We start from the raw sequence: 12,800 nt of genomic DNA on the forward strand, positions 1-12,800 counted from the left end.
GCTGCACAATGGTAGTTTCAGTCAGACCCACATGGCTCACCTTCATTACTTAATTCAGCAGTTCAGACAGTATAAACAACCAGCAGATGTCTCTGTTTAATCAACCTTGCAGCTGCTGAAAAGCTCTGGTAAATCTACAGTTTTCATTTGTGTCCTTTCTCACCCCACTAACACAGAACTATGCTCCTACTGACAGAATATACATTTTACTACTAGATTATGGTTGCATTTTCCATCAGTTACTTCCAAAAAGAGGAATTTCAAATGTATTTTCTCTGAGTCACCACAGCTTTTTGTTCAGTTACTGCTGTATCATGATATTAGGCATCCAGCACCGTTCACTTGATAAGCAATAACACACAGAATTGTGTCACTATTAACTTCCCAACTGCTTCAGCATGAAAATAGATTTCTTAGGGAAAGTGGAATGATTATGCTCCTTAAATTATTGGAAATCATATCCTGTTGCTTTTCAACTGTTAACATCAATTTATGCCCATACAGTGAAGCCCAAGATCCATCCATAGAAACTATAATAAAGTGTTTACGTGTTAATGGTTAAATCTCCTCACCTGGAGGAGCTGCCGTCCTGCACTGGAAGACTTCATTAGTATTGGTTTCAGCAGACACTGTGAGAGCTGCATGGTCTAATTGGTATTTCAAGTGGGTTTCAGGCCGGCCAGTAAAAACTAACAGTGGGAGAAATAGAGACACGGTCCAAAATTTTTGTCACAACAAGGTCCACAGATTGGTGGCATGTAACAGTGTGTCATCAATCTCTCTCATACACACACACATACACATATATAAATTTATAGAACATCCTCTGGGCACAGTGGGGGTAACGGGTACACAGGCTCTCCCTCCTCTTGCCATGCTCTTTTGTTGTGGCCACACAAGGGCGGCCTTTGTGTGCCATCAGAGTGTGACAAAGTATGAGCGTATCTAAGAGAAAGTATGTGCATAATTTGTCTCCTAATGTCTTTTTATTCGTGTGTGTGTGTGTGTGTCTGTGTATGTGTGTGTATCCTTTTGTTCATGCACCGCTCTCCCACTGTGCTGGCTTAGGTCCCACCATTTCTGCAGAACAGAGCAGATAGAGGACAGGAGAGAGAGTGTGCCTCCTTTCTATCATCACACTGTAGCATTGTTGTTGGAGTGGGCAGGCTGGGGTTGAAATGGGAATGAAAAAGGGGGTGTCCTAGAGTGTCCTTCCTGTGGAGGAAAGCAGCAAGCGTCCTGGGAGTGATGGTACCATAGATGTTGCCTCTGCTTATGTCTCTTTCAAGTCTGCCTGATAAGTTTATATTTGATGTATTGTCTTGATTTTGTAATGTGGCAGAAAGTCTCATCCCATGTACATCCAGTGTGATAGGTCCATACTGTACTGTACACTGTATTGTCCTAAAAATAAATAACACGTTTTCCCATTTTTAGTTGCTGAATGCCTTTTAGGGATTATTCATTTGTCTTTGAGAGAACACCGTGCACTGGGAACCTGGTAAAAAAAACAAGTGTAAAGAGGGGATTTTCACTCTACTTTGTCATTGTTGTTGGAGTGAACAGGCTGGCACTGGGGTGGGCACGAAGACGAGGACGAGGAGGAGGCGGAGGAAAATGTTTTACTGGTGGCAGAGGGTTCCTTGGGTTTTTGTTTCCGATGCAGGGCGATCGCAGCCAGAATGCTAATGATGTGCACGTGGAAGTACATGGACCTAGGAAAGACAGAATGACAATGTTTTAACTTGTAACTATGTACTATAAGCAGAAAAAGAAGATAACATTATATCACATGTATAAAATATAGACATAATTCTTGGGCTAAACTCCACTTCACTTCAACCATAAATAAATACATCAGCAGAAAGAAATAGCACTGCTGGCATAGTGGCTCCTAACATAACATTTATACCACAAAAAGATAGCAAATACATTAATACGCTATATATTTTTGACTATTTAGATCTGAGCTTTGCAATAAAGGATATTTTAAACCATTTCACAACTTGTTAAGTGGATCCTCTAATACGAAAAACAGGTGTTAAAGGCGGGTACAACAAACCTGTAATAAACCATAGTGGGTTGAACTGCCAGAAGTAGAAAAGGCATGACAGTGTAGCAGATGGCCAGCTGGGTGGCTGCCCAAGTTAAGAAGTCGTAGCCCAGCTTCAAGCCTGTGGAGCCCATGAAGTAGTGGCGGACAGACTTCCGTACCTTGTGGACAAAGAGAGATGTACATACATAGGGGGATAAATAATGGTAGAGTGTGTTTGAGCTATGTTGTTAATGTACTTTAACAAAATCAATAATGCAAATAACTAAATATCCAGCCTTGGAACATAACAGTATTTGTCGTGTTACACTCCATAAATTTAGGTAAGGACAGTAATTATAATCCAATCCAATATTGTTTCCTGCTTTAATTAACAACATTTCACATAAGTCCTATAGTGCCATCGCAGGTAAAACATAATAGCTTCACAAAAAAGGCGAGCCCATTGGCAAGTCCAAGGGCCACCGCTGGTTTGGACATGTCAGTTAAAACAGAGACACAGAGGGGACTAGGCATCCACAATTGTAGTATGTTACTTGTTTCTATTTTAGCATTTAATTTTTCTTCCGGTTTTATGTTGAATTATACATTTAAATTTCCAGTGGAGGAACAGTACTCACAGCTCGTGCTGCTATGGTGATAGGGATGGCGGTGATGAAGGTGAAATAGTACCCTGGATAAACACCATGCCAGAGGGCTGACAAGATAAAGGTCAGAGCCAACCGGTGCTTGGGGGCTCGGTCATAACACACACTGAAAAGGGGACAAAAAGTGAACAAATTCAAAATAATCTGTAGAATAAATGGAAGGCAGATGGAATTTTCTGAGTGTGTACATTAAGTCCACCCTTGTGGCACTTACGTTTTAAGCCAAATTCCTGTTCGAATATTCCAGTTGTCTATGAATGTCTTGAAACTGGTTGCTGTCTGAAAAAGATAAATAATCAACAATGACCACATAATGCTAACTTTGTGCTCAAATCTTAAATAAGTGACAGACTCTGACCCACATGTATGAATTTTAACACAGTACTTCTTTTCAATTGATACACTGAGATTACCTCAATCCCCAAGATGTTGAGGTTGCAGATTAGATCCCAGGATGGTTTTCCATTTTTATCAATCCCAAGGAAGCCATAACCCGCAGCGTTGTTGACGGCATCAGCTGACATGACAGAGGAAATAACCAAAACATGACACACAGCAATAAAAGTTTAGCTTGTGTTTTGCTCAGCTGAAACACACACACATTGCTCACCTAGTGTCCAGGCGAAGTAGAATTTGGGCCTTGCTGCTTGTATGGAGAAGAAAGCGTAAGTGAGCCTGGTAAGGAAGGGGGCGTGGCTGACAAAGTCTGGGTCGACATTGTACGCTATTGGCAAAGCCCGGGTCACATAGAGGAAGAACAGCATACAGCCGCAGCAGACCAGCAACTTTTTACAGACAGCATTCTGCAGAGAGACAGATTCACAACGACCACTGGTCCAGTCAAGCTTGAGTCAAATCAGAAAATGGAGTCATATCTTGGAACAAGAAAGAAAACATTACTGACTAGGTTCAAAAAGAAGAATTTGGTATTCTAGTTTGTTGTTTAATAAGAGCCACAATAGATGTGAGAATTTCTATATCTATTTTCCATTTAAGATGTTTAATCTGTCAATGGCTATATATATTTATTATGATATTTGAAAATGAGAAAGATGAGACATTAATAACATCTGTTAATGATGATGATTTTCTAACTAACTTTTAAACTGAAATACAAAAACTGGACTCTGGTTTGTCCATATGCATTTTATCCTGTTCCTGTATATTAGAATGCTAGATGTAAAATCGGAAGAGGGAGCTTCAAAGAGGTATGGATTCAGGAACTTACCATAGGTGACAGGTCTGGAGTCTTATCATAGCCATTTTGCCCATTACACGTCCCAGAGTGCTGCCTGAGCCTACTGCTAATGTGTCTGCCCTCTATGAAGTCTATGTAGTCCTTATAGTTACTGCACGGTCCCACCAAGACACTCAGGAAATTGAGATTGTAACTCAGGTACTCGATGAGAGACGGCCTCACACTGCAAAAAGTACAAAAGGAAACACAACTGAAAACAAAGCAGAGAACCCATTGGTTTGCAGTGTGACAAGACAGACCCTTTCAGGTGAAATACAACATTACTATTGGATATTCTCATCAATTGTTGGATGGAAATGTTAGACTAGCATGCCAATTTTTATTTTAAACATAGTTTTCTGCAATTAAAAAAGCAAGAGTCCTGTAAACCTGTATCACTGCGAAACAAATGAAAAGCTTAGCTTACATATAAGTGCACATTTTGTCAATAACAAAAAGATTAGAAAATTTCACATCAATACAATATGAAACATTATTAGCTTTTGATTGGCTTTCCTAGATATTTATACTTGTGTTAATAACTGGTTATGAATTGTATCCAGTTCCAAATACTGAACAACCAGTGAATAGTTAAAAGAATATTTATTTCAACGTGCTTATAGAGTCTTTTAAACTATTGTACTTTTGTCTCTATTGAAGCATGTGTATAATGTTAACAGTTTATTGCATGATTAAATAAATATGATAAGAAGACAATAAAAGCACAGTCAGAATTAGGATAAATGTAATGTTAATAATTCCAAATCTCAAAAGGAACACAGGAAAATATCAGACATGTCTGTAGTGCTGTGGGATTGTTATCATTGTGATACAATTCAAAATTATTTTGGAATGGCATGCATGGTTCGCTGATAAATGTGGTGAACATCAATTAACATGCATACAAATCTAATATCTTCCATGCAAAATGATGCCTATATTTTAAATTTCCAGCATGCTTTTATGGGAACAAGCTATTCACCATGTTTGCATCTCCTTGTCATTGTCCTTCGCAGCTAAAGGAAAAGAAAGACTTATTTATTCTTTAAATTAGGAGGTCATTCAAATGCACCCTTCTGTGCATCCATCCTTTGACAGTTTTATTGGTCCAGATAACCGATTCACCTGGGTAATCAGATTTAAAAGAAAATCAGTGGGAGAAAGGGGGGGGGGGGGGTAATCACATCTAAAAGGTTAGTACTCTGCCCTGTTTCCAAATCATCTATCCACTGATGTTTCACACAGGAACATATAATTACAACTGCATGAAAAGAAAGTCATTAGTCTGCAATTTCTGAGGTAAAAACTTACTTTATAGCCATCAACTTCTGTTCCGGTGTCAGATTTTCTTCCTTCTTACACATACCTTAAAAAACAAGTTTAAATCATCAGTAAGTTTGTTTAAGAACTTTCACTATTTTCACAATGTGTCAAATCTGTTACTACAGGATTCAATTTAACTCTGATTCACAACTTTTGTAAGATGCTTTGACATGACACAGTGGAAAAAGCACAGGTGTAAATGATTAAATGAATAATGGCTGAATTCCATTGAGCTGGTAATGTACATGCTGACATACTGGACACTTGAAGAGAGTCATCGTTAATGTTATAAGTAAGATATGTGAGTAAGATAGGTGAGTAATTGCCTCTACTATTAAAGGCAACATGTCAACATCTGTGTGCATTTGAATGTGTACAGTATATGTGTGTGCGTGTATGTCTGTCCATCCTCTCCTTGGTCTTACCATCATGGAGCTGAACAGCCAATGTGGTGATCTTCTGGGTTACTATCATCAAAGGCCTGAGCAGAAAAAAATGGATTATTTCATTTCACTGTACAAGTTTGGTGGGAAAAAGCTGATAATCCACTGCTGTTAATTAATATTAGACAACAACTTTGTAGAGATTCTGAGTTAAAAAATATATATATGTATCTGAGAACAAATACCTTTTGCGTACATAAACAAGTGTCATAACCTAACTCACATAATACTGGCAGTTTCAGCTAGTAAGGCTTATAGTGCAACTAGTGTTTTTAAATGTTTTAAACATCCGATTCAAAGCCCATGACAGCTAGGCAAGCAACATGTTTGATATGGGGATAGTTTTAGTAAAGAGGGTACTTTTCAGTCATTCTTTATACAAGCAGCTTGAAACAAGGCAAGTCCAAAGCAAAAGCCTGCTGAGTCTGTGTGAGGCAAAATAATTTATCTTCCCCTGTGAATCCCTTCATTCTTTTCCAGTACTGTCAAGTCAGGTCACTTATTAATCCAACGCAATTCATTCAAATCCCCAGATTTATCCCCAGTTTTATCTACTTGAAACCAGTAAAGCCAGGTCTTCATCTTGACAAGCTTGCAGTGTTCAAGAAATAATCATGAAGAAAAGTAATGAAGTACGTTGAACCTTTGGCGCTTCAGACATTGTTATCCAGAATAACAGTAACATAATACAGCATTAGAAAGCAGTGTAACAGTACTCTAGTCTACATACTATATGTGCCCAAAAACTCCTGTTGGTTTTATTAAGTCACACAGTTTCCACTTCAGTTTCAGTTTTCTACTGGGAAGTAGCCATTGCAGATACCAGTAAGTATTGGAAGTGAGGCGACAATTGAGGGCATGAACGTCCTGTACTGTAAGTCTTAACAGACCAGTTTTACACCCCCTCCTCTAGTTTAATTCACAGATAGAGACCTCTCTGTCCCAAGAATGTGAGCATGTGTGCACAAAGTCTCTCTCTCTCTCTCTCTCTCTCTCTCTCTCTCTCTCTCTCTCTCTCTCTCTCTCTCTCTCTCTCTCTCTCTCTCTCTCTCTCTCTCTCTCTCTCTCTCTCTCTCTCTCTCTCTCTCTATCTATCTCTCTATCTCTCTCTCTCCCTCTCTCTCTCTCTCTCTCTCTCTCTCTCTTTCTCTCTCCCTCTCTCCCTCTCACCCTCCCCCCCCCCTCTCTCTCTCTCTCTCCCTCTCTGGCTGCATTGTGTGCATGGAAAACCGAGGCAGACAGGGGCTGGCCTGGCCATGTGGCTGGCAGTGCCAGTTCAATGAGAGTTGGCAGTTGGCTTTAGAGAAACATTTTCAGGGTGCCAGCCAGTATGTGAAACACGCCTCCACTGTGGCCTACATACTCTGTTTTCCCATGTAGACTGTAGAGTTAGCACAGCACATGAGATTTAGAACCAGTTCAACTTCAGTTCTGCTGCCTTGCACAGATTGAGAAAAGATCAGCTCATGGAAATGCTCTCAGACAAACAGCAACACAGAACACTCTAGATGAGCATTTGACATCTTCTTACAAGGAAAGTAAAACAGGAAATCAGGGAAAACCAAAGTGGAAAAGCAGAAAATCATGCACATATATATGTTATGTGGATGTTATGCCAGAAAAAAACTGAATTGGTGTTATTATTCCATTCAATTCTGGGTAAATATAGTTACATATATGGACACCATCTCCGTGATTCACAACCATTTATCTATCTGTTCAATCTAAAAGCTTAAAGAACTTGGATGTCTAATTCAATATATGACCCTACCAAAGGCTGACTCACAGGCCTGGCTGCTCATCACAAAAGTCACGCGGATTGCAATTGAGGCTGCCAGCAAATTCATCCACAGCAGGACTGTGCAAAGAAGTTGCTGAATACCAGTAAAGTCTACGGACACCTTTAGGAGCACAACTGCACACAAGACACCTTATTTTCACCACTTTTTCTGGTGTGAACATTTCCAGTAAAACCAGTGGTGCTAGCTCAGGCATTATCCTGACAAAGTACATGGGTTGGACCCTCTATATTCAGATTCTGTTATTTTTGTAAATCGTGGAAGGTCCAGGGAGATAACCAGCATGTGAGAAAAACAACCATATGAAAGCAGCTATAGAATGAAGTTGCAGATAATAACTGGGGCCACAGGTTTGACTTCAACAGATTGTCATTATATTGCAATCTTTCATTCATGACATAATGAGCAGTAACAGCCACGGCCAATTTTCCATAAGAGGAAATCCCCTCCTATTTTCCTTTTTCCCAGTTCTGCTTTCTCCGCATCTTAATGACCCATATAGAGTCTGAAAGACAACGTGCAGTATTGTAATGTAAAGAAACACTTCAAACAGCGTGAACTGCTCCCTCCTTGTTCGTAACACAACAAAGTCACAGTTGCCAGGAGGCAGCTAGTACTTCAGCTCTACCTGGCTGGACAAAGTCGACTGAACAATCCTCACTGCTGCTTTTTAATCAGTGGTGTTGTATTTACACAGGGCCGTGGCACTGACAACTGTGCAAGCAGGTACCAAACTGTTTGAAAACTGATAACATTAGAACTACCCTAAAACTGAAATGATGAATATGAGACAGTTAAAGTGACTGTGGCAACTGAGTGATGCAAGTTTTTCCTTACCCAGAGAAGTCAGTGGACAGTATTCCATAGTTAAAGATGAAGACTCGGCTCACTTGGCACACTGTCAGGTAGCCCATAGCAGTCACCATTGAATATCTGTATATTGAGGAGGAGGGAGCAAAGCTACATCAGACAAAAGACAATTAAGATGTTGTGGTGACAGATACAATACCTGTAAATACTCACTAGTAGGGCTTCCACATCTTGGTCAATTAATAATCAGCTGATAATGTCTGGGTTGATTAGAAAATATTTTTTACATTATACATTATTATAAGTTTTTCTAAAATAACTTTTATACCCATTTGCTCTTTACACCGTTTGTATTACCTTTTTCATGTGTTTGCGCTCATAGAACATCTACAGTAAAATGATTTTGGCATAGTTTTGAAGACCTTGGTCTCCTATCTCTACATATTATTCTATGACATCATGACCTGCTGAACTGTGTTCTTTAGTCTAGTAACTAAGAAAAATATTTAACTTTAAGATTACCACAGAATCAGAAACAGAGTTCTAAATGTCATTCATATTTATATATTGACTTGAGGGTGCACATAAGTGTCTTCAGTTTGTTTTTGATTCATTCAGAGTTACCCCCTCAGTCTGGGTCAATAATGTAGAGGTGTGTGATGTGAATGTGTATTTAAGCTAGACACATACACATTACACTGTTTTACTTCCACATGTTTTCTCTATCCTTCCCTGCAAGTAATCCCTCTACACATGAACACCAGAGCAACCAATCAAACCTCATTATATTGCTCCATTCATAAAACTACCACGACACACTTGTGCTAGGTTGTTTGCTCTGATACAAGCTGGCAAAATACACAACCAAACCAAATATAAACATTCATATTACGAATCTACAGAAATAAATAAACAATAGCTTAAAAGACAGCCCTTCAAAAATGCACACAGACACACTAACAGCAGACTGGTCCGGCTAGCATGTCAGGCTGTCTTTCACCTGATGTGTTTCAGTTATTTTCATGCTTTCAACAATAGTATTTTAGTTCAGGACACATATCTAAATGGGACATAATGGGGCGGGGTGCATTGCACTGCAGTTTTTGTTGGAATGTATGAGAGGGAGAGGATGAATGGGACATTTCCAAACTTTAAGCAACAGGAAAGATTTTGATTAAAATGTTAAAAAATGGACTTGTTAAGACAAATAAGCCTCAGTACCGTTGCCATTATCTGAACTGGCTGTCCACTCCAGTGCCATTTTCACTAGGCTCATGAGACCCAGTAGTGAAGAACAGAATGGCTCTCTTGACAAACGCCTTTAACATTAAGAGTTACTGGACTGAGCTTGTCTGACAAGTTTTAGCTGAAAACAACAGTAACTAGGACTGCACCACTATCATGGAAATGATAAGGGCTGTTTAGACATTGCTATCGTCCTCCTGTCAACATGATGACAAACAGACAGGTCAGTCTGGTCTAGAAATGACACTTGTAGGAAGTTATTGATTACGTAACAGAAAATAATTCTGTCCAAACCAGTGTGACTTCCAGATTTAATGCATGGCTACATAGTAAACATTCTTCACAAATTCTTTCAAGCCACGTGGCAAAGGGGCATTGATTGATTGCAAACAGCAGTAAGCAGTACATTTGATTCCACATAATATTTTAGATGTTTAATTGGCACAGTTTTCAAAAGATTTCAGTGCTCCAGCATTTCAAAATATGTAACATAGCCATTTCCCAGATGTATAATACATCATCGACATGTAAATTTTCCTTTAAAGTATGAAGATCAGCACTTACCTGTGTACATTGTTGATGTCAGCGTTGATGATTATCAAGTAGTTTGCAACCACCACTGTCAGGATGTGAACTGAGTACCTGCAGAAGAGGACACACACCATCAGAAAATGTGCAGCAATAAGCTACTAATATAGGAATAACATATTGTTCTTTAATTATAAAGGAAGTGTGACCTTATGCTGTAAGTGTGTATGTGCCAGTACAGCCTAGATATATTTAACCTGAAACCCGTTTCCTCACCGCCTTACTTATCACCTCTCTGTGCATTCTTATTGTCTACTGCCTGATTATCCTTCTATGAGACGTGCTGTACAGCTACGTCATGCACTGGGCCCTGCATCAGCTCCATCTATGTGTCAGAGAGTCAGCATTTATCTACTGAACATAGTTGCATTCTTATTGTCTACTGCCTGATTATCCTCCTATGATTATAGACGTGCTGTACTGCTACGTCATGCACTGGGCCCTGCATCAGCTCCATCTATGGGTCAGAGAGTCAGCATTTATCTACAGTATATTCACTATTGGTAATCAGGTCAAATTGGCTCAGTGAAGAAAAAAAAAAAAAAAAAAAAGGTATAATCTCTCATGACAGAAAAATGATTGGACCACTGTGTGAGGACAGTATCAATACCATCCAAAGCAGAAGATGAGAAAGGTAATGCCAAGGAGAGTGGACACAGCGTGCCTGACCAGGGGATTGGCATGGCTAGGACTGAGGTAGAGACGGAACCAGAAGGCAGCAACCAAGGCAAACAGTTGGCACGTCAAAAAATTCACCTGTGTGTGGGAGAGATAGATTTTAGGATGGTGGATCACACAAGTGCAAAATCTTTGACCTCTGATACTACATAACAGGATCTATTTGTGACAGTGTGGTAAGGTTATAATGACTTGTTTCATCATATAACTGTATCCTACTTAGGTATTGTTTTACTGTGATATTAAACAAATAGCTGGATATTCTTAATGAAGTCAGATTTTTAAACTTTGACATCTTTAGTTTCATGCCATTTTGGAGAAAAACACCAACAGTTACAATTATCAGCTTAAATGTGGGTGTTGGGGACTTTTGAGGAATAACTGTATACCTTTCTAATAAGTGACATGGTGTTAGGTGACAGACTACACACCTATGATGGGGGAAAGTTGTTCAGGAGACAATCTAACAGGGCAAAATGCTCTTTAATTCCTACCTGGTCAAGAGGAAAGCCCAGGTATTCACTGACTGGCAGCAACCACTTGGATCCAGTGGTTTTAAACGCAGTGTCCGCACGCTCGCCCATCCTGCGTAGTTTTTTAAAAAATAATTTAACCCGACGCCTCAATGTTCCCGGTTGTTGCGTTTTTTTCTCTCTCTCTTTTTTTTTAAAAAAAGTTTTTGCTAAATGGTTACTACTCTGTGTGACTGACATACATTGTTTGCCCGAAAAGTCCCGTGACAAGTCAAACCATCGCACAGTGTGAGTGCTGAGACCAAGCTATGCAGACTCTCCCTCCTCTCTCTTTTCTCCTCTCTTCTCCTCCTCCTCTTCCTCTCGATATCAGTTAAGCCTGACAGACACACAGTGAGAATATTCAGCACTTCCTGTCAAGTCCTCAAATAAAAGTCATGTTGAGGAATATGCAATTGAGATTTTTATACGACACACAGACAGCAGATTATGTAATGTTTATAATGACAAACCTGTTCTGCAGTTTTTTTCCCTTGTAGCCATGCCACTAAAGGGACATTTTAATTAATAACTAGTCTATCATATGCATTTTGATTGTATTTCCTTCCTTTTCAAATGTCTCTCGTTCAATTATTTAAACAACAACAACAAACAAACAACAATAACAACAAACAAACAACAACAACAACAAATAAATCACAGCGGGAGCAGGATGGACACACACAAGTCTGTCTTGTCTGGTAGGTTACATTTATTGAAACTGTATTATTTAAAAGTCAAAAGTATGAGGCCATCTCAAGTACTTCCGGTGTTTTTCAGGCTGTATTTGAAGCTTGACGCAGCATGATTGAAAAGGTGGGACCAGTCACCAGATTTTCCCCGCCCCTTTTTCAAATTGGAGTTTTATTTGTGACTGCTGGTGGAAAAAATCGAAAAGGATCAGGAAAATATGAGAAACAAGTGTTTAAGGGTCATTCAATAATGGCAGCAATAATAATAATACTAATCATCATCATAATAATCGTCGTCATAACCATCATCATCATCATCATCATCATCATCATCAGTGATACTTGGTGGTGTGAGTGCAATATCATTAAAGTAGCCTTGTGAAAAGGTGCCACATGGTCACCCTGTGAGTAATAACTGATATTGATATACCTGCTGCTCTGCTTTAGATGAGTTTTGGATATGAAGTAACCCAAACATTATTTTGAAAATGATGATAATAAATTGCATGCCTGTGCAGAGAGTAAATAAAAAGGCTGTTTTTCTGTAAAGGTCAGCTGTGGAGAGGCTGAATGCTCTTTTCTGAAAGGCTACAGCAGGGATGAAAGACATATGGGAATACATGTTGTGCAGTTAAAGCTTTGAGTCATAATTAATGTCAAGTTCTGTCTGTGGCTCCTCGGAGGTACTTTTCGTACAAGGTAGGTCCAAGGGCATTAAAAATAGGGGCCAGCTGTGAAGTCAGCTTACAATGTTAACTTTTTCTGACAATAAA

The 12,800-nt window shown here is 39.3% G+C and overlaps 1 protein-coding gene across 1 annotated transcript; it reads right to left on the reverse strand.

The window, feature by feature from the left end:
• Positions 1 to 1,531: 1,531 nt before the first annotated feature.
• Positions 1,532 to 11,407, reverse strand: mboat1 (membrane bound O-acyltransferase domain containing 1). Its single transcript, XM_053326346.1, has 13 exons — positions 11,318 to 11,407; positions 10,756 to 10,901; positions 10,122 to 10,199; positions 8,340 to 8,435; positions 5,686 to 5,741; positions 5,249 to 5,303; positions 3,929 to 4,121; positions 3,311 to 3,503; positions 3,114 to 3,217; positions 2,915 to 2,979; positions 2,674 to 2,806; positions 2,063 to 2,214; positions 1,532 to 1,715 (listed from the first exon to the last, which is right to left on the reverse strand). The coding sequence occupies exons 1-13, from the start codon at positions 11,405 to 11,407 to the stop codon at positions 1,532 to 1,534; spliced, it is 1,545 nt and encodes a 514-aa protein (XP_053182321.1).
• Positions 11,408 to 12,800: the final 1,393 nt, after the last annotated feature.

Source organism: Scomber japonicus, chromosome 10, assembly GCF_027409825.1.
Source record: "Scomber japonicus isolate fScoJap1 chromosome 10, fScoJap1.pri, whole genome shotgun sequence".
NCBI lineage: Eukaryota > Metazoa > Chordata > Actinopteri > Scombriformes > Scombridae > Scomber > Scomber japonicus.